We start from the raw sequence: 23,461 nt of genomic DNA, 5'->3' as shown, positions 1-23,461 counted from the left end.
AGGCAAAGAATGCTTATTAGGAAGGTCATTTATTACACTGAAATTTGTTTTAGATGCTGCCTTCATAGCATTAGCTATGAAGGTAAAAAATGACATTTTAAAGTAATTTCACGAGGAAAGTTTTATTTACATATACTTTGGGTTTATTTTTTAAATATTAACAATAATTTATGGAACACAGAATGGTTTATTATTTGTTGGTAAGGACGTGTATAGTATTCTCAACTGGGCTGGACTTAGGTGTATTTCATACTGGGTAAAGTTTCTTTACAACATAATTAATGTATAGTGATTAAATGTATGAATAATAATAAAAATAAAGAAAAAAGAAAAAAATACTAACAATATTTGCATCACTATATTCTGATGCAAAATGCTTTTAGTTAATTATTAGACAACTGACCCAGAAATTTGAAAATTTTTTTTTTTTTTGAGAGACTTCTTTGTTATAGGGATGCATGTGCTTGCCAGAGAGACAAAGAGACAGAAAGTAAGAAATCATCGGCGGGAGGAGGGGGGAGGAGGTAGCCATGCCACAGTCCTTCCTCCTCCATTTTCATTTTGGGCATGTGCACACACACATGCCCGGCATGAGTTTTAAGTCACCTGGTCTGGGAATTGAACTGTGGTCAGCCATGTGGGAGTCCAATGATGTAACCATTATGCCATCTGCTGGCCCAATTGAAACATTTTTAATTGAAAATCAAATACATGTTTGAATGGATTTTTAAAATAATTCTTTTTATGTGCATTACAGTTGTATATTTTGCATGACATTAGTATGTGTGCCTGGATTAGGTAACATGAAAAATACCAGGGACAAAATATCAGGTTGTCCATATTCTGCTATCCTCTAATGTCAGTTCTTTTAAGACTAAAACATTGCCTTATATGTTACTGACCAGAATATCTTTTGACTTCACCTTTGAGTGATTAAATTCTGAAGCAACTCAGTGAAATGGTGTACTTTTCGATCGTGCTTTCATTAAATTTGCCTTTTTTTAAAAAAGGATGATTTTATTTATTTAATATTACTATTGTAAAATTTGCAGTAGGGCATGTATGCTCGTGAGAGAGAGAGACAGAGAGAAAGAAAGAAAGTGAGAAAGCAATCTGCATAGTCTGGGACTTGAACTGTGGTCAGCAATGTAGGAGTCCAGTGGCCCAGTCCCCACACTACCTGCTGGCCCCAAATTTACTTTTTTTTATTTTAAGAGAGATTTTTGCAATAGGACAAATACACTTGCTGGAGAGACAAAGAGGAAATGAAAAATCACCCTCTGGGAAGATGGCCACACCGCAGTCCTCTCTCTTCCATTCTCTTCTCAGGATTTTGCCGATGGACGCATATGCGCCTGCTGTGAATTTCAAGCTGCCTGGTCTGGGACTCAAACGCAGTGCCACAAGCACTATGCTGCCTGCTGGCCCTGTCTGTTCTCAATGTATATAGTTTTCAGTGTTAAATTATCTACTGCTTTTTAGTCTAAACTTGATGAAGTTAATGGTAACATTTTATGTCTTCAAAAATTCTGTCCAGTGGGAGACAAATAGTTTAGAATGATAGGGATGGAAAGTACTTCATGGTATTATGGAGTCCAACCTTCAGCCCACGAGTAATGTCAGTTAAATAAAAAAAACTTAGTGTCTTTCTTTATAATACCTAGTCACTGGCTTTCTGTTCTTTTCCTTAGAAATTTTAAGCCTTTTTATTCTTAAAGTTTTTTTTTTTTATTTCTAATTTATAAGAACATGAATCCATTTTTATTTATTTACTTTTCATTGTTTTAAATCCTTCAGGGGTACAGCATCACATGGATTCTGTGTCCAATGGCCTTAGCAGGAAAGTTGCTTCAGAATTTGGCTTGATCTATGCCAGTTTCTATGGGCACCAGTAACCTTTCCCCAGATTACTCTGGTTTTATTTGGTTTGCCACGAGGAGTCATTGTGTTGTGTTTTTTTGTTTTTGTTTTTAGTTTTTTTTGCTTTCTACACAAAAGCACACCTCTTGCCTAAATAGAATTCCGTTTCATCTCAGACATAAACACCTTCAAATTTTGGAAAAGCTGTGTGCTCCCTTTGGTTCCTGAGGCCCCGCTTATTGCCAGTAAAAATGGCCTTGGACCACAGCCTTCCAGACATAGTTACCTTTTAGAAGTCCTGTTCCCAGCAGGCATTGGTTATTTGTCCCCAAAGTTCAGCAGCAGGACCCATATCCACCTCTGTGTGTTTAAGTTTCTTTAACTAGCCACCATGAAGAGCCATGCTGTGAGTAAAAGGTATTTGAAGGCTTTTGTTGTTCTGTTTTAACGTATGTATTTAAAGTACCCCCTGTGGGGCAATCTCTTCTCCATTTTTCCTTCCTTTTGAGATTTTTGGCTTGTACATAAACATACACAAACACACATTCACACTTGATCTTTTTTTTTCTTTTTTTAATCTGCCAGGTCCAACATTAGAATCATACAGTCAGCTACATTTATTAACAGGCCACAGGCTGGCCCAATACATATTTTTCTTACTACCCTTTTTTATGTGGGGAATTGCCACTGATACATTTTTCTTAACACAAATAAGACTGTTTTTCTGAAAGTGCAGATTATGCATTTAGTGCAAAGTATGGTGTACTTTCAATAATGAACATAAGAAATTAATAAGAAAATAAAAGCTGAGCATAAGTAGGCATTATAATATAGTATTCATCACTTCTGAAATACTGATCATTAAAATATTTTAAGTAGAGACCAGCAGTTGGCATAATGGCTATATCACGGACTCCCATGTAGTTGACCGCTGTTCAAGTCCTGGACCTGGTGGCTTAAACTCACGCCAGGCACGTGTGCATGCGTGCCCAAGATCCCGAGAGGAGAATGGGGAGAAGGGATTGTGGCGTGGCCATCCCCCTGGGGGGTGATTTCTCACTTTATGTCTCTGTCTTTCTGGCAAGCGCATGCGCCCAATAGCAAAAACCTCTCCAAATATATATATATTTTTTTTTTCAATAAATTATTTTTGTAAAAATGTCTTGGGGCGGGCAGCACAGGGTATAGTGGTTAAAGTGCTGGACTCCCACATGGCCAATCCGGATTTGAGTTCCTGACCCAGAATCTTGAAAATGATGCCAGACGCATGTGTTTGCATACCCAAAATTCTGAGGGGAAAATAGAGGAGGTTTTTTGGGATGGCCATTCCCACTGGGGTGTGATTTCTTACTTCCCCTCTCTCTCCAATGAGCGCACATGTCCTATGGGGGAAAAGAAAAGGCTTGTGACATTGAATTGGAAATCTGTATACTTTTCAGTCGTGTACAAGTATGTGTGTGTGTGTGTGTGTGTGTGTGTGTGTAAATAAGTAATTTTTATCAGAAATGAATATGGTATTGACCTTTAGAATACTGCTCATCAACATGTGAACATAAAATCCTTAAAAGAACTAATGAATAATGAAAGTCATTAAACAGTAAACTTCTTTATAAATTGCTTTAAATATTTTATGGTTTTATTTCTCAATTTCTTTCCTTTATGGTACAAAGTAGATGTTCTTAAATATTGATAGTTGCATGTTGTTTCTTAACTTTTCCTTTTTGGTGGCTAGGAACAGGTTTAGAAGGTTACTGAATTATTGTCACTTATATCCCTGTTATTTGCTTGCTTGAAGTACAGCCACCTTGTTGTATTAATAATCAGCAGTTATCTGTGACTTTAGTTCTTGGTAAGCACAGACTTTCTGCCCAGCATGCATAGATATTTGCCACTGATAAATAAGACTAGTAGCTTCGTAAGTGTGTGCCTAGTTTTGCTCAGTATCGTAACATGTAGATATGATTGTTCTTCATGACACTAATGTTAATTCTGTAGGACTACAAAGAAAAACAACTTACACTTGTACCATTACAGAGTGCTTAGATCGTTTTAAAGTTTATTTATTTATTCCATGAGTGAGAAAGAGGAGAGAGAGAGATGCAGAGACAGCACCTCCAAGAGTGTTGAAAGAGACGGAGAGAAAAACAGACAGCACTCGTACAGGATTCTGATGCCACAGTCTACCTCCACCCCCAGGCAGCCTGGATCACGTGTGCTTCCCTTCTCCAGGGAGGCCTCTGGACACAGCAGCCTTCCCATGTGGTCTACCCCAGAGTGTTGCACTTTTACCACTGTGCCACCATCCGGCCCCAGAGTGTTCTGATTTTTAATAATCTCATAAGACATGCAGGACAAGGCTTTTTATGTTTCATTTGACAGCTGGAGGAAGTGAGGCTCAAAGATCAAGTAACTTGCCCCACAGTAACACAGATACAGATCAAAATCTGATCCTTGGTTTTGTTTTTGAAGTTCTCTCCCTTATACTGCACCCTTCTCCGTGTATTTGATCTTACTTATTGTCCTAGTTTTCTTCAGTGATAATGCAGAGCTCACCTATCTCAGATGAAATTTTATACTTGAAAAAAAATCTGATCTCTGTGCCTAGTGCTGTGTTAAGTCCTCTGATAGTTAAAAAGACAGTTTATACCCCCTCATTTCTTTTCAGTAGTATGCAACCTGAGAAACTGCACATTACTGCCTATCACAAAGTATAACCTTTTTTTAACCACTGCTACACTTGTTTTTTTAATGTGGAAAAACTTAGTTGTATATTAATATAGATAACAATATAAAAGAAGAAAAACACTTCTTAAAAGAATAATATATTTTAGGATGCATTTAATTATCTCATTGTCATAAAAAGAATCGAGAATGTTATTTTTATCCTTAAATAAAATAGGTTTATTATATGACCAAAACTGTTCTACTGGTTCAGATTTGTCATTTTGATTTTACAGCAGTTAGAAGAAAAGAGTGAAGATCAAGAAGACAAGGAATGTTTAAAACAAGCAATAACAGCCTTGCTTAATGTTCAGAGTGGTATGGAAAAAATATGTTCTAAAAGTCTTGCAAAACGAAGACTGAGGTGAATATTTTCATTTTTTAGAATATCATCCCTTCACCCTCAATGTTGTGGTATAAATTCAGCGATCCCAGTTCGCTCTTCAAGTAAACAATGAAGAAAATAGTTTTAGTGACAAGCTTAGTCTTTCAGAGGAAGTGACATCAAAGCCAAGAGAATTGTTATTGTTTGAAAAACCTTTCATATTTGTGCATTTTCCTTGCATACTCCCAGACAAGAACTCCTGAGAGTCAACTGGTAAGCTAAAGGAGAGAGAGAGCAAATGTATCGGGTAGATTTATGTCAGTGTCATTGTTCTGTCGGAGTAAAATTAGTAGTGTCCCTTTTTTTAGGGATTATATAACTCAAGGCATTAATTCAGATAACATTGCTTCCACTTTCCTAATTATAATATGTGCTACGTGTTTTTAGCTTTGGGTCTGTCCATTTAAACACTTCTAAATAATTTATTTTAATCTCTTAAGATACTTTACCCCACTATACTGGGCTACCTCTCATTACTTGTCATTCTAAATATTTAGTAGTCAAGGTAGAAATAATCATTCTGTAGCTGAATTTATAGGGTAGAACTTTATCAGTAGTTATTGTTCTTTTTTAGAGCACTGAAAAAAAATTTCTCTTCTGTGTTGCTTAAATTTCCAAAATTGTGTAATTCTTTAACACTAATATATTTGGGGAAGTAGTAAACACCTTATCAGTGCAACTTTTTAAAATGTACCTTTACACTCTCCCTTATTTACATGAACTCTGTGTACTAATAATGTCTTTTCCTTTATACCAGTGAATCTGCTTGTCGGTTTTATAGTCAGCAAATGAAGGGGAAACAACTAGCAATCAAGAAAATGAACGAGATTCAGAAGAATATTGATGGTTGGGAGGGAAAAGATATTGGACAGTGTTGCAATGAGTTCATAATGGAAGGAACTCTTACACGTGTAGGAGCCAAACATGAGAGACACATATTTCTCTTTGATGGCTTAATGATTTGCTGTAAATCAAATCACGGGCAGCCAAGACTTCCTGGTGCTAGCAATGCAGAATATCGTCTTAAAGAAAAGTTTTTTATGCGAAAGGTACAAATTAATGATAAAGATGACACCAATGAATACAAGCATGCTTTTGAAATAATTTTAAAAGACGAAAATAGTGTTATATTTTCTGCCAAGTCAGCGGAAGAGAAAAACAATTGGATGGCAGCATTGATATCTTTACAGTACCGGAGTACCCTGGAAAGGATGCTTGATGTAACAATGCTACAGGAAGAGAAGGAGGAGCAGATGAGGCTGCCTAGTGCTGATGTTTATAGATTTGCAGAGCCTGACTCTGAAGAGAATATTCTGTTTGAAGAGAACATACAGCCCAAGGCTGGAATTCCAATTATCAAAGCAGGAACTGTTATTAAACTTATAGAGAGGCTTACGTACCATATGTACGCAGGTAAGAAACGAAGCTGCCTGTCACTTTCGTTTTTCTGCTTCAAGCTGATTTTCTTTGCTGCATGGGTCACTGTGCCAAAAATAGAATACTAACAACAATCAAAGGCCTGTGTACTATCAGAGTTCATTTTCTTTGACTGAAAATACCACTACTACATATTTCTTTGAAATTGTATACTTCTTCTACCATATTCACATACATTTATTATTTTTTCATAAGACTTGGTAAGGACTGGGAGGGGAGAGGTATTTTTGAAAGGATGTTGCCACTTCCCAGTCTTCCTGCCCCAGTCTCCGTTAGCTACGACCACAGGTACGTACCCCTGCTTAGGCTGGGCCAGACTGGCCTGCGCACACTCCCTGCCTCCTCGAATGCTCCCAGCTCCCAAGCAGCAGCACCCACCTACTTACAAGACCCTGTGTTTGGCCTATGTAGATTATTTTTTAACCCTATAATCAGAATTACAGAGGAGATAATCAAGTCATTTGGCTAAATTTATGCAGTTAGAAAGCTGCAGGAACAAGACTAAAGTTAGTGGTAAATAATCATTGTTGGAATCGAAAAAGTTTTTTATTCCTTTATCATATTTTTCTTCACAAATTACTGAGATTAATGAAGATAGCTTCTGTTACTGTACACTATTTAAGTTTTCCCTTTTTTTTCTTCTTTTTTGCTTTTTATAACTGGTGTTACTTAAGAAAACAGTTTAACCTTAGCAGGGCAGTTAAAGACAAATCTAGGGGAGCATAGGAACTTTCCAGACCACCTAGAAAGACTGCTAAAAGCAGAACCAAACATAATGGTTGAGAGGTAAAGAACAAATATAATGATTCATTTTTTAGAATTAATTTTATATCTTCTAATGTAACAAATGACAATCTGTTCTTCAACTTTCAACTTCTTTACATTGTGGAAAGCTTGATAATTAATTGTGTACTACAGTACAGTTGTGGTATAATGAAAACACTGAATTTAGGCTTGGCATCTTCACTCAATCACAGTCCCTAAAAGTCTCAGAACCCAAGTTTTTCATCTCAAAAATCAACATCAAATAGCTGTCTCAGAATGTTGTTGTAAAGAATAAATGAAATACTTTATATGACAGCTTTCTGATAAATACAAATATAAATTTATTTTCAAAGGCAGTCAAGTGATTTAAAATAAAATTAACTCATAAATCTGTTTTGTTTTGTTTTTGTCTTTTTACATTTAACTTTATTTATTTATTTAAATTTGACCAGAGAGGAACAGTAAGAGAGAGAAGGAAAGTGAGAAAGCAAGCCACCAGGTCCAGGACTCAAACTGCTATTTACTTGTGGGAGTCCAGCGCCCTTAACCATCATGCCACCTGCTGGCTCCCACAAGTGCTGTTCTTAAAGCTGAGTGTGAAAGTTAACCTCCATACGCATACATCTTATCTAAATGCATTCCTATTTCTGGGAAATGTGTATTTCTGGAGAAATTTTTCTTCCATTTTAAACTCCTAAATGTGGATTCTGAATTCTCAACAGAAATTATTCTGGTACCAGTGAAGTTAAATTTTTAAAGATATCTATGTCTTACCCACTTTAGTAAAGGTGAATGACATTCAACAATATTGTTTCTGTTTTTAAAATGTACTGTCAAGGGGTCAGCAGGTGGCATATTTGTCAAGGTGCTGGACTCCCACATGGCTGACCACAATTCAAGTCCCAGACCCAGAGAGTTGAAAATCATGTCAGGTGCATATGCGTGCATGCCCAAAATCCCAAGAGGAAAATGGAGGAGAAGGGGTTGTGGTGTGGCTATCATCCCTAGGGGACGATATCTCACTTTCCCTCTCTCTCTCTCTCTCTCTCTCTCTCTCATGCAAGTGCATGTGTCCTATGGCAAAAAACTAAAAAAAAAAAAGTACCATCAAAATTATCAGGGCTACCTAGTATTCAGTGAAATTAAAAGTTAGAATAATATTTTTATTAATGATTTAAAAGCAGTTTATAAGTATAATCTGCTTCGTTATCTCTACATATCTAGGATAAATCAGCCACTATTTGGTTTGGTTTTGGTTTCAGTTTTTATTTGGCCCCTATATAAGTCGTTCGTTTGCTAGCCTTTTCCCTAGGTTAATTTGAAAAACAGTTTGCTTCCTCTAAGTACACGTCATTCAGTAGAAGCAGACAGTAGATGAGACGGATGTGAAATATAGGGAGAGAAGACTAGTGGGGTTTTACTGTGATTTTTCACCATGAAACTTCAGTTTACTGACACAAAACAGAAACAAAAAAACTTATAAATACAGGGAATTTAAATAAGCTGCTTAAAATAAGTAAATTATCATATATATATATTACATATAAAGTTGATTCCAAGATACAATTTTCAGTAATTAGTGTTGCCTACCTATTTAGTTGATCTTCATCAATCTTCTCTAGGCTCTTTATGATCTGTGTAGAATACACCTATGAAAATGTCTTATTAAATTATCCAGATGTGTGGTTTCAAAAGTGTTTGTTTCTTTGTTATTTATTTAGGTATTTTTAGGGTTATGAAATTTCAGATTCCTCTTCTTGCCCCATTATCTTGGTTTTTCTGTCCTTAGAGGATTCACAGAAGTTTTACAACATAAACATTGTCAGTGCGTCATCACTTCATCATTTTCCCTAAATACCATTGAGTTCTTGGATATTTAAATTAATCCTTAGATATTTATCTGTGTTTAGAAGACTGAAGTTTTCATCTTTTTTTTTTTTTTTTCCTGTAGAGTAATGTAAGCAGCAATCACTAAAGATTTACTGGTGTTTATTATCAAGAGTCAGTGGTATTTAGGTTGGAAAACATTTTCAGATTCCAAAATTTTTAGTCCATTTGTTTCTGTAAAATTTGATAATGATAAAATGTTTAAGTTGGTGAATTTCACAGAATTAGGATTATTAATAAGCAATTACAGAACCGTAATAATTTTTTTTGAGAACCGTACCTTTTATTTTACTGTTTTGTTTAGTTACTTCTGATAGTTGTTCTCCTTATATCAATTTTTATCTTTTGAGTAGCATAATATTTTGAATGGTTTAAGTATATGAAATTTAATGATGAGAATATTTAATTTTTTATGAGTTTGTATTTTAAGAATTTTTTTTTAGTAATTTCTTGAGAAATAAAATGCCAGTGTTTTAAAAGTGTTATAGGTAACATTTTTGGATATTTTTCTTTTATGTATTCTTTTGAAGCTTAATTGAATTTTAAAATTTGTATAATAGATATCTTATTGATATAACAAATCCACAAGCAGCTTTCATGAGTTATGGTGTATAGTACACACACTGTAGTGTTAATTATTAGTTTATTTGGACTATTCTGTAAGGTCTGTTACAGACTCAATCATGGTGAGATAGACGGTTTTTAATAGACCATCTATGAACTGCAGTAACTTGAAAGCAGTTATTAATTTTTAAATATTTAACTTTATTATTATTTTTTTCAATTTGACCAGAGAGAGACAAAGAGAGGGAAAGTAAGAAAGCAAGCCACCAGGTCCGAGACTTGAACTGCAGTCGGCTATGTGGGAGTCCAGCACTCAACCACCACGCCACTGAAAGCAGTTATCTTTAAGGTCTCTTCCAGCTGCAGTGGACTTCGAGTCCTCACTATAACGATACTTGAACTACTTGTCTGTTCTTCTCCTCTTGCCTTTCTCAGCCTCCCCAAAGAAGAAGGATTTTTGGTTTGATTAGTTTGTTAATAGGTATTTTTATTGGAGAACATACAGTACAGGCTGTGGTTTACACTGAAACAAAAGCTAAAATTTAACTTGTACATTTTATATAGAATTATAATAGAAGACATTGGATATAATAATTCATGAGAAAATATAATCACTAATATGATACGACTTACAGACATCTTTAGATCTTTTTTATGTTGGTTAGACATTGTCATAAAAAAAAAAAAAAACAGAAAATGGTTTAACCTTACTTAATTCAGACTTTATTGTGGCATCAGCCAACTTGATCTCTCAAGTGTTTTAACAATAATTTACAAAATGGAGATAAAGATCTCTAGGGTTAGAAGAGATGTCCAAGCCCTCACTTTACAGACAAAAACCCCAGGACTCCTGAAGGTAGATTTGCTAGAAGTCATATATATCATCAGTTAATTGTAGAAGAGCTAGAAATCAGGTTTCTCTATTCAATCACATATACTTTCTGCCATGTTATACTGGCTCATACAAGGTGATTTTTATTAGTATATGATTTTTAAATTTTATGTGTTGAATAATAAAAATAAAGGAAATTAATTTCTTGCTTTGTTTGACTTGCTGATAATATAAATGGCTTGTTCATTTCTGAGCAAATATGGTTTACTCTAAAGTTATAGTCAGAGTAGTTTTTCCCTTAAGTTCTGATTGCAGATAAACTTCCATTATAATATACAGATTTTTATTGTATAGTCTGATGTTTGTTCTTTCGCTTTTTGACAAAACTTAGTCATTGTCTTCAGTGTAATTTGCTCTGCAAAAGCAAAGGTTTCTGGAAAAAACTTTTAATTAAGATTAACTGTTCCTTAAAGATTGCAACAGGGTCTTATTTCGAATCTAGTTTTATAGTTTGTCTCTCGGATCCAGTGTTTCCAGCCATATAGTAATTCGGTAACTACATCAGGCCTTTGGGATTCATTCCAAACACTAGGGGAAAATTATGCAGTTGGACACATCATTCTATATCTGGCAGTGATATGAAGATATTTCTGTACTTTAAGGAAGATAGCACAAAGCAATGTGTGTTTAAAAAATGAGAGAGAAGAGTAGGAAATTTTACTTCTGTTACAGAATTACTATAGATAATAAAGTACAAAGTAATTATATTAGACCTAAAGCAACATGGGTAGAGACATGGTTAGTGGTGATATGTCCAGTTTGGTGATCTATTTTAGAAAAACAAGATGACCTTGAGATAAGGGTAGTAACTCAGAACTGACTTTACATGGAAAGTAAAAGCTTTTCATATTGAAGTGTGGGGAAAAGGTGTTTCCCATGCATGCTGAACTTCCCTTTTTGTAGAAGACAGTTTTAAAAAATTTAAGCCAAAGATGTTTTTCTTTAAAGTATTTACTGCTATACTATGCTTGCACTATATAGAAAATGCTCCATACCCTACATTTGATGTTTTGAGTATGTCCTATACAAGATCAGTTTAGGAATTTTAACTTTCTAAAATCTTTTGAACAATTTTTGATCTATAGGGCAGTGCTGTTCTATTTTTAAATCCTCTGATTTTTTTAAAGTGTTTGTGCGTCAGCATAGCGTCTGTTTCCTTGTTTAAGGAATTCAAGAGTGATTGTTTATAAATCCTTGTTGAGGAGCTTATTGTTTCTTGTAGCTTTTTAAATGGCTGTATTAAGGGGAGCATTATCACATGAACACACATCCTGATTAACAGTGCTTCACTATAGTGGCTGGGGGGGGTGTTCTTTACATAAATAACTTTTTTTATGTAATAAATACTTCATAATTTCATTGATCTTGCCAAATGTCAAATGCCTATCAAATAAGGGACCAAGATGAAAGTATCAATTTATCAACTCAAATCTAGTATGCTATATTCCAAACACTAACATAGGTATATTCAGAGTTCTTGAGATTTTGAAGAATTGTGCAGTAGTAAAATATCAAACAATTGGTTTTACAGTGAAGGAACCAGAGCTAGAAGGCCAACAGCAGATAGGTATAGCCCATGTTTGAACTAACAAAGCAGCTTGCCATGGTCCAGTTGGCAGGTATTTGTATGGAGAGGTGTTGCTGAGGGGGAAGGAGAGCAGTTAATGAACATGATGGAAACTTTACTACAGGTATTTGAGGATCAGGTAGAAGAGTATTGTTACTTGCAATGGTGAGGAGGGAAAGAACTTCAGAAGAGTGTTTTTTTGTTGTTGCAATAGGGTGCATGTGCTCTCCAGAGAGAGAGAGAGAGAGAGAGGGAAAGTGAGAAATCACCCCCTAGGGAGAATGGCCACACACATATGTTTTAGCCAGTGTGATTTTCAAGGCACTTGAGTCCAGGCTCGAACCATGGTCAGCCATGTGGGAATCCAGTGCCATAACTACCACGCCACGTGCTGGCCCCTAGAGAAAGTTTTTGTTATTATGTTGAAATCTACCAGGGGAACATGTTTTAGAAAGAACTTTGTAGAATTACCTCCATAAACAAGGGCTAAACAAAGGAGAATAACAGCATAGACTTTTTTTTTTTTTAACTTTCTGTCATTATTTATTTATGCTAATGTTTTAAAGCCAAACCCAGCATGGCTTTTATATTTTTGTGTGTTTGCCTTCTGTCTGCCTCTGAAACATCCTTTTAGAGTATAGGTAAAGAATTGTTCCTCCACAGCCAGCAGAGGCAGTGTAACACTCAGCAGTTATCACTGCCTGCGAAGTAGGCGTACTTTGTATCCTTAGAAAATTTTATTACCTGTCCTTATTGATGAGTAACTTTTCAACCAATTTATCTTACCCCTTTACATCATCAAGAATATAAACATTTCTAGTGGCCGATGTGACATGGACTATATTTTACTCATTGAAATGGAGAAATCAGTGAAACAGAAATAAAAATAGCTCCTATAATAAGTATGACTTTTGTGTAAAATTTCAAATACAGATATCCTCTCTTAATGTGTTTTTTTCATTTAGTAATTTTTCACTACGTTAGACTCCAGAGTTACATAAATTATTATAAGCCTGGGGATATATGCTGCCTTGAAGATGTTTTTGAAAGTACTTAAAATTTGCCAAACTTTCTTGGTTTATTTTTAGTTTCTGCTGTTTTGTTTTCTGGGTTTTTTTTTTTTTTTGGCTAGACTGCTCTTACTTCTAGTCAAACTAAAAACAACTTAAACTTAAGTCACTGTAGAGTCTAATATAACAGTGATGATTGTGGAAGTGTATATTTCACTGCCAGCTACAGAAACTAGTCTTCTGAATACAGGGGTACAGCTGCTACTTCCTCAAATCTGAAAGAAGGCTTATCAAGAGTTACAGAATCACAATTAGACTGCTAATTTTTCAGTGACTTTCTGCTGTGAACTGAAATTAGCAGTTATAACTACATTCTGAATTAATCATTTATGTAAATTTCTAAGATGATTATATAACTCATGGATTAATTCTTTATATTTAGATCTCACAGCTGAGAAACCTTCAGAGATCCTTTAATCCAGGGAGGTTACAAAATACAGTAGAAAAAGAGCACCAGATCAGGGATCACATGATCTAGGTTCTGGTTCTGTTTCTGTCACACCATTCTGTGACTTGGCGTAAACCTTAGCTACGTCTCTCACTTGCGCTTCTCGTCAGACAGCATCATGTGGAATAAATGATGGGGCGTTCTTGAGAAAATGATAACAGACGTCAGGAACTGACGTGATCCCTTTTGACCAGTGTGGCACTGAGGCACATCATGGCATTATCATCAGCTACTAAAGTACCCAAATGGCTGGAAGTTTTGGCTTAAGAAGATGAAAAGTCCATTTTGAAATAGTTTGCCATTAAAAAATAGCCACAGTTTTCTTAAAACATAGATTAATTCACTTAGAATTTGCTTTTATTTTTGCTTTTCAACTTAAAAGTACCTTTGGTATCCCACAGCTTTTTAGCCTGACTTAAGTGGTGATTGAAAATGGATCTGGATGTGATTTTAGATTTTTAAATACTTGAATAAAGTTTTATTTTAAAAGGAGGGGGCACCTACATTTCAACCAGCTCAGGGGTGCTTGGAACACTCTATACTGAGGGCGTGGGCCGTCTCTAACAGTGACAACTATGTAGTGAGCATCTCTGTAGTGGCCACTGCTTTGCTTCCTACACACATGCTGCTTGAGGAGCCTCACCTTACAAATAGATTTGCAGAACAGGAAGAAGAGTCTTGAAAGAGAGGATTGTGATGAAACCGATAAAAATCTCTGTTTTAAAATCTTGTACAGCCTTCTGTTTTAATATCTTTTCTTCTGGATGAGACATTAGTCTTTAACTTTTGAGGATCTCTGTAACTGAAGACAAACAATAAAATACCAACAGAAAGGAAATTACTAAAGTGTATTTAAGTTATTTTTATCAGTAACCAACTCTAGCCTGAGAAGGTGTAAAGCTAAAGGAATAGGAAGCATTTAAAGCCACTGCATATTTTTTTTTAATTGAGAGAGAGAAAGCATCCCCCCAATAAGATGTAGTCAAACCTCAATCTTTTCTTCCTCTGTTTCTCCATCTTTCCAACCTTGGGGCACACAGGCCCAGCATATTTTTCAAGCAATCAAGGCTGGAAATCGAACTATAGTCAGCCATGTGGGATCTGGTTCCCTTTATGACTGGGCTGGCCCCTAGTGTATTTTTATTCTGTAAAGTTTTCTTCAAAAGAGTATTATAATCTTAAATTCTAGGTTGTCTGAGTTTTAAAATCAGTTCATTATCCTGATGACCTCATGTACCAACAGATTAGAAACAGATTGTGATAAATCTATGAATTTGTGTTTGAGGGGGAAATTACTGTATAATAAATATTTTAAGATTACATTTAGGGTGGTTCTTATTGAGATAGAATCAACCTAAATAGAAATTTTTTAAACAAATATATTCTGATTTTCTAAATCCTATGCTAATAAAAAACATTGTACGTCTTATAAACATTAGATCTAGTGTGTGGTCTCACAAAAAGACATTTGCTACTCTCATTGAATTTTCTATGAAATTAAGAGTTTACCAGTCCATAATTTAAGTAGGCAAAGAATGCTCCCAACAAGATTAGGGTTAATGCACTTCCCCTCCTTCTTTGTAAAGACTCTTACAACTAGATGTGGGCCTTGATGAAATTTAAATTATAGTAAGTGCTTCCCCTCCCCCATTAGGAGGTGATGTCTCTCCTCGAGTTTACCAGTCCATAATTTAAGTAGGCAAAGAATGCTCCCAACAAGATTAGGGTTAATGCACTTCCCCTCCTTCTTTGTAAAGACTCTTACAACTAGATGTGGGCCTTGATGAAATTTAAATTATAGTAAGTGCTTCCCCCTCCCCCATTAGGAGGTGATGTCTCTCCTCTTTAAGCAGAAGATGACAGTCCTGATCTCTCATGCTGAAGAAAGCAGCCTTTATCTACAGCTTTGTTAGACTAATGTCCAGGAGAGGTGGGAGCAGGCCTGGTCTTAGTGGGCAGGGGTGGGGTGAGTGAGCACACTCAGCCTCTTGTTGTACCTCATGGAGCTGTGAAGGAAAAGTAGGTCCTTTCAGGGAAGGGGCTGGAGATGTCTGTTACAGCTGACCTCTCATTGTGACTACTTGAAATAAAAGGAATTAAAAGTCAGAGAAAGGACCAAGCCATCATATTCTAGCACATTTACTAGTCCGGATAGCTTATAGGTATTATTTGTAAGCATCTTTTAGTAGTTCTAAGATCTCTAGCAAATATTATGTAGAAACTTGTAACTTAATCTGTCTTACAAGATTCATTTCTAGGTGTCTCCTTTGTTAACATGATTTAAAGAGATCTAGATTACTGATCCTAGATAAAGCAGTCTAGATATCAGGACGTGATGAATGGGGTACTGCGGCTGCATCCCTTTCTCGGCCAGGGAGAACAACCAGCTGGTGATGCTCAGAAACCTTGGTAGCGGGTGGGGCCTGATTGCATGCTGTGCCTTTACCTTTCTTCTGTGCACATTCCTGTGGCGATGAGTTTAAGACCAGTGGGTCACAGTATAGAGAATAAGAATAAGCTGGTAAACTTTTAGTGTCAGTGTTTTTGCCACTAACATTGGAAGCACTAAAGCTACAGTACATTACGGCGTACAGAGCATCTTATGTGTCAGAATATCATGGGACTTTTAAAATTGACGTTTGATCTCTTTTTGAAAATGTAAGTAATAGTTTTAATCATTCTGAAGCAAAGATTTTAATATATTTTCCCTTTTTCTTCTTAGATCCTAATTTTGTTCGGACATTTCTTACAACATACAGGTCCTTTTGCAAACCTCAAGAACTACTGAGTCTTATAATAGAAAGGTCTGTCGATTTTTAAATTCTTTTTATTTTTTTTTTTAAAGAATTAAGATCTTACATTTTCTCAGGAATATATTGGATGAACTTTAAATTGTAGTTCACAAGCACTGTTTTAATAAGTAAAATCTCTTGCATAACCATTTATTTACAAAAATGTTAGCTTTGGTTATTAAGTACAAAGATAGGGGTTATTTTACATGAAAACTAAATATTTGAAATTCAGATTTTATAGAATTAAGGATCAGTATAGAAATTTATCATTTAATTCTATAAATTCTAATTTTGATGGTTTAAGTGTTCAAAACAGAAGTTATCAAATATATCACATGTTAAGTGAAATGGAGCTTGTCAGTGAACAAATACTGTAATCAAGAAAAATGTTTCACCCACCCAAAGAACAATCGCAAGCATTACCCTTAAAAATTACTGTATCAGCTGATTTAGAGTTAATTCTATAAAGTAAAAATTACCAGTCCCATGCTGTTTTAGATTTGACATGTTTTCTTGATTATATTTTTAGTTAATTGTATCTGTATTGGCAAATACAAATTTCTTTTAAAAAATAACACTCAAGGGACCAGCAGTTAGCGTAATGGCTGTTGCTGGACTCCCACGTAGTCAACCGCAGTTCGCGTCCTGGACTCGGTGGCTTAAAACTCACGCCGGGTGTGTGTGCATGCGTGCGTGCCCAAGATCCTGGGAGGAGAAGGGATTGCGGCGTGGCCATCCTCTCTGGGGGGTGATTTCTCGCTTTCTGTCTCTCTCTGTCTGTCTGGCGAATGCACGTGCCCTGTAGCAAAAAAAAAAAAAAAAACCTCTCCCCCCAAAAATAAATAATACTCAAAATAATAATATTTACATCATAGAAGCCTTACTTGCTTTCACTGATATGTATATTCTTAGTAATTATTTACTATATTCTCTTGATTCTGCTGACAAGTGAAAGGTTTGTGGGGTTTTTTGTCTAATTTGATACATTATTATTTTCATTGATTTGTTCTGTGTTACGTTAGGTTTGAAATTCCAGAGCCTGAGCCAACAGAAGCTGATCGCATAGCTATAGAAAATGGAGATCAGCCCTTGAGTGCGGAACTAAAAAGGTTTAGGAAAGAATATATACAGCCTGTACAACTGCGGTAAGCATGAAATAAATAACTGAAGTAAATGCATCTTCACTGAACTTCCGTTTTAAAGCTGAGGTATGTGAAGCTTTTTCCCAAGCAAGGAAGTAACAAGCAATAAGGTGACTGTAATAAGAATTATCTGAGATTATTTTGTAAGTCTTAATTGACATAGTTTTGAAGGTGTTAAGCCTCTGGTAAGGTCCTTTAATTTGGCAAGTTACTGTTTCCTTTGTACCATTCATTGTGATACACTTTATGTTTGAGTTCCCTCCTAACTCAATCCTGTGTTAATGCCATAGGGTATTAAATGTCTGTCGGCACTGGGTAGAGCACCACTTCTATGATTTTGAAAGAGATGCAGACCTTTTGCAACGAATGGAGGAATTTATTGGAACAGTAAGAGGTATTATTTTTAATGCCAAGTTTTATATGTAATAAAAGTACCAATATGGTGACTCTCAAATGATGTCATTGTCACTCAGTATTGTTAAATATTTGTGAGGATGCCAGCATAATCAGGCGAAAAAAAGTTTTGAATTTTCATCAAACATTTAGATCTCACACCACTCAGTAATCACCCTGTTCACCCAATGAATTTTTATTTAACGGATCAACCTGACTGTTTTAGAATTGGCTAGAAAAAGTCTCAATTTAAGCTGAATCTTTACACCTATCTGAAATTATGTTTACCTGAGAGAGCCTTTAGGAAGTGCGGAGGGCAGGAGGCCACAGTTAGGTGGAGAGAGGCAGCAGAGTCTCAACACAGCATATTCAGCTGAGCATTTACTTCTCACATTGTCACTGGTCAGATATGTGACTTTAAGCAAAACCACTACAATTCTTTAGACTCAGTTTATCAGTAAAATGAGGAGCTAGGTTTGATGACCGCTAAGGTTTCCCTTTTAAAGGTCATATGATTGTATGGACATCTATGGATGTCCTACACAAATTTCTTATCTCCACTGTGCATTCTGAATGAGAATTGGAAAATAAAGGGTTAAATTATAGTAATTCCATATACAGTACAAAATAAAGCCACATCCAAATTCACACCAAAATGAAATCAGTCCTTTGGCATGGTTTAGTTTGTAAAATGCAGTGCTAATTAGTTTAATAATGAATGTGTATAATCTGTCCTTACAAATCTTGTGACTTGTTTAGGATATATCTTTTTGTGGAAGATTATAAAACAGTATTTGAACTGAAGTTTAGAATAGTAGGGGTAAAAGTCTCTACAAGTAAGTTGCTTTCTAATTTTATTTAGAAAGGACCTGGAAGAATACATACCAAATGTACCAATGAAGAGAATGAGTTTAGGAAAGGGACTAGGAAGTGGTAAAGGGGAACTTGTTTGTTTCATTTTGATCACTTGAACTTTGGGTAGCAAAGAAACATTCAGATAATCATTTGTGTAATTTTAAACTTAAAAACAAGCTGTTAAATAAAGAGTATGTAAATGTTACTTATAATAGTATGTTTTTCAGGTAAAGCAATGAAAAAATGGGTTGAATCCATTACTAAGATAATCCAAAGGAAAAAAATTGCAAGAGACAATGGACCAGGACACAATATCACATTTCAGAGCTCTCCTCCAACAGTTGAATGGCATATAAGCAGGCCTGGCCATGTAGAGACTTTTGACCTGCTCACTTTACACCCAATAGAAATTGCTCGACAACTCACTTTACTTGAATCAGATCTATACCGGTATGTAATTTAACATTCAAACTGAAAAGTCATTACAAAAGCATTTTTAAGATGAAATTCTGTTTGCTGCCTAATAAGGCTGTCATAAAACATCAATGAGAGAATATTTGAAATGTCTACTAATATGGTCTGGCAGGTAGTTTCTGGTCAATCGGTCCCCTGGTCCCCCTTGCTCTGTCTGAATTTACACCTCCCTTTCTACCGTCATGACCGCTTGTTAAGAGAAGCTAGGTTCAAATTCTGGCGTTACCATTGCTGGTGTGGTGTTCTGGGGCAATTTTTACTTCCTTGTGTAACTTTTATCCTTCTGCCTCTTAGTTTCCTCAACAGTAAAATGGGCCTGATGACAGAACCTACTTCTGGGACTGTTGTAAGGCTTAAAATACCAGTACAGTGTACAGTGCTTCACACATTGCCCAGCTCAAAGTTAGGGCTTGTTAATCCTTAGCTACTGTTGCTACTGTGAACTGAAATCACCACTAGTTGTAGCCTTCTTAGTGTATCATTCTACAGTGATATAACTAAGATCCTCAGAAAATGTGTTTCTGTTGTAGATAGGGACTGTTCAGAATCTCAGACTAAGTCTCAGACTAAATGAGAAAAAGAGCTAAATGTATAGATTTCCTGCCACCAAAGATCACCGTATTCCCAAAAATTAGTGTTAGAATCTGTTTTATTTCTTTCCCAGGCCCTTTAAGGTAGGTTTTTGTTTTGTTTTGTTTTCTCTCCCTTCCTTTAGACCAAAAAGAGAGAATATGAATTGTGATTACCATACCCACTTCGGACTGATGATTATAACAGATATTTTATTTAAATGAGTGATTCATCATCCTTATCTATCAAGTAATATTTATAGGGGTTGCGAAAGATATTACAGAGAAATTTCAACCTTGTCCAAAGCAAAATGCTACTATAAAGCTGTAATAAAAGTACACCGGTACATCCATAAAGATGTATCTTTTCAAATCTAAAAGATGCCTAATTACAATTTTTTGTTATGCCTTGTTTTCATAAACCAGATTTATGTTGGTATAAAAATAAAGCTTATATGGGAATTTAGTTTTTATTTATCCTATCAGCTTAATAAAATAGTGTCTATATTAGAAAAGTATCATGTAGTATTATGTATTGATCATTTTTAGAGCTGTCCAGCCATCAGAATTAGTTGGAAGTGTGTGGACAAAAGAAGACAAAGAAATTAATTCTCCTAATCTTTTGAAAATGATCCGACACACCACTAATCTCACTCTGTGGTTTGAGAAGTAAGTATTCCTGACATTCTTACATTTTATAAGTCAACTGTATTAATTAATTTCAGGACAGTTTTATTTCTATATATCTCACACCTTTGTTTCTCCATTCCTTCTTTTTTTTTTTTTTTGCAGTAAGTAAATATTTGCTTATTTCCTCCCAAAATGTATTTCTTCCATGAAATAGAGAAACAGTGATAAAGTCACCCCCATCTTGTCCCTTAGGCCACAATTCCACCCTCTGCCTCAATCCAGCCAGGATCATGGGTGGGCCTGAGAAGAACTTGGGATATGAACCTGGGACCTTCCCATATGTCTTTAACATGGTAGACATCTGGTCACCACTGCACCACCATGGCTGGCCAAGTGAATGTTTTTCTAGTGCAGCGTTTAATTTCACTAATGATTTTCTTCATTTTAGTTTTTGAGTTTTTCTTAGTGGTTTCTTTAGGGTTTACTATATACATCTTAGCTCATCAGAGTCAGTTTCAGACTTACAGTAGCTTAATTCCAGTGAAGATAAGAAATGTTCCTCTTAGGTAGCTCTATTCCCTTTCTCCATTCAGTGTGGTATTGTTGTAATACATATTACATCTAATTAATGATATATTAATCAGTAAAATCTTGCAATTGGATGAATAGGAGACAATAGAATTCTTGAAATCTTGAATAAATTCCCCTAGAACACAGCTACATACTAAAGACCTACACTCACCAAGGTATTAGCTTCATCATTTAGTCTAATGCTGATAGAGGGTGCATCAGATAGAGCAGAGTCATAACTGAATGATCCTACCAGCCCCGAAAACAGTAAAGAGAAGTATTTCTGACTTGACTGGAGAGACTGTCTTTTACTCTAGTCTCCTCCTATCTCTCTCTCCCCTCTGAAGTTACACTATGGCTACCCTCCCATACATACTCTATATTATTTTATTTACTAAATTCTTCAAACCATAACTTTACTGGAAAAAACTCTAAAACTTTTCATTCCTTTTTGTTTTCAATTTTAGATGTATTGTAGAAACTGAAAATTTAGAAGAAAGAGTAGCTGTGGTGAGTCGAATAATTGAGATTCTCCAAGTCTTTCAGGAGTTGAATAACTTCAATGGTGTTCTTGAGGTTGTCAGTGCTATGAACTCATCACCTGTTTACAGATTAGACCATACATTTGAGGTAGGTTTGGACATGTGTTGTTGTTGTTTATTTAAAGAATTACTTACTTAATTTTATTTATTTTAATTTTACTATAGGGCACGTGTGCTCGCCAGAGAGAGAGGGAAAATGGGAAAGCAAGCTGCCAGGTCTGGGACTCAAACTGCGATCAACCATGTGGGAGTCCAGCACCTTAACCACCATGCCACCTGCTGGTCCCTGGACATTTTTTAAATGAACTTGCATTTTCTATTATAAAAATAAAAATTTTAAGAAGCATGATTTTTAATTTTTATTTATTTATTTGGAGAAGTTTTTGCATGCGCTCACCAGACAGACAGAAATATAGAGAAATATAGAGACAGAAAGCGAGAAATCATCCCCCAGAGGGGATGGTCATGCCGCAATCCCTTCTCCTCCGTTCTCCTCTCGGGATCTTGGGCACACATGCACACATGCCCGGCGTGAGTTTTAAGCCACCGGGTCTGGGACGCGAACCGCGGTCAACTACGTGGGAGTCCAGCGACATAGCCATTATGCTAACTGCTGGTTCCCAATTTTTAATTTTTAAATGTCTTGTTTTTTCAATAGCAGATTAAAGATGGAATTATCTAAATTTTATAATGAATTAGTTGAACATTTAACATTAGGCACTCTCATGGCCAGCAGGTGATGCAGTGGTTAAGGCCCTGGGATTCCCACCTGGGTGACTGTGGTTCAAGTCCTGAACCTGGCAGCTTGAAAATCATGCTAAGCATATGTATGTGCATGCCCAAGGAGAAGAATGGAGAAGTGATTGCAGCATAATGATCTCCCCAGGGGGTGATTTCTCACTTTCCCTCTCACTCTCTGTCTCTTTTCCCCCTCCCTCTCTCTCTTTCTCTCTGGTGAGCTCATGTGCCCAAAGACAGAAACCTTTAAAATCTTTTTTTTTAGAAAATAAAATTAGTCACTCTGATTAAAATACATTTACAGATCCCAGCCTGATAAAATGCAAAAATTTTCAGCATTTAAATTTGTAATATAATGTATGATTATAAATGTTTAATTATAACTGTGAGGAATGACTAGATAAACTAAATGTCACACACACTCACTAAGTCTGTACTGGGTCTGTGAAGGTAGTTTCTTTGAAATAGTGATAGCATTCTTAAACTGTTACTGTCATTGTTGGATCTTACTATTATCCTGGTATTTTTCAGGAAGACCTATGATTCATTTTGTGAACTTTTCTCTCTTAAATGTTTTTTTTCTTGTAGCAAATACCAAGTCGCCAAAAGAAAATTTTAGAAGAAGCTCATGAATTGAGTGAAGATCATTATAAGAAATACTTGGCAAAACTCAGGTCTATTAATCCACCATGTGTGCCTTTCTTTGGTAAGTATTTCTTCTAGAATCTTCATTGTGTTTTTGGATTCAAAATAAGACACTGTTTCATTAATGAGTAAAGATATACATAAATACCAGCAGCAAATACTTATTTAACAAATATTTAGCACTTGAATTCTCAGAATTTTATTAGGACTTCTTAGAATCAAGCCTCACATAGATATTTTACTTTCTTTTTTCACCTTGGGCAGCCAGTAGATATTATTTAATACTTGTGTTTTTATATTCATAGTAACCTTTTAAATTGAATTTTGATAAACCAAATATTCTGTAGAGGAGACATGGCTAAACTCATCCATATTTACAATGATTTTTTTTGTAAATAGTTTCACGTCGCTATAAATCATACTGTATGTGCCTTTGGGTCCACACATGATTTTTGCTATAGGGCCTGTGCATGCACCAGAGAGACAAAGTGAGAAATCACCCTCCAGGGAGGATG

At 35.6% G+C, this 23,461-nt stretch overlaps 1 protein-coding gene across 1 annotated transcript in view; it reads left to right on the top strand.

Annotated features, from left to right (window-relative positions):
* Positions 1–23,461, top strand: part of SOS1 (SOS Ras/Rac guanine nucleotide exchange factor 1) — a gene marked incomplete in the record, with an annotated part of 130,821 nt that overhangs the window by 80,912 nt on the left and 26,448 nt on the right. The window contains 9 exon segments of the mRNA XM_014588926.2: positions 4,818–4,945; positions 5,724–6,379; positions 16,319–16,400; positions 17,411–17,533; positions 17,821–17,924; positions 19,006–19,228; positions 20,371–20,490; positions 21,489–21,651; positions 22,890–23,007. Of these exon segments, the coding sequence (XP_014444412.1) occupies positions 4,818–4,945; positions 5,724–6,379; positions 16,319–16,400; positions 17,411–17,533; positions 17,821–17,924; positions 19,006–19,228; positions 20,371–20,490; positions 21,489–21,651; positions 22,890–23,007 (1,717 nt within the window).

Source organism: Tupaia chinensis, unplaced genomic scaffold (genome assembly GCF_000334495.1).
Source record: "Tupaia chinensis unplaced genomic scaffold, TupChi_1.0 Scaffold000317_1, whole genome shotgun sequence".
In the NCBI taxonomy this organism is placed as follows: domain Eukaryota; kingdom Metazoa; phylum Chordata; class Mammalia; order Scandentia; family Tupaiidae; genus Tupaia; species Tupaia belangeri.
This window is presented reverse-complemented; position numbering and strand designations above follow the sequence as displayed.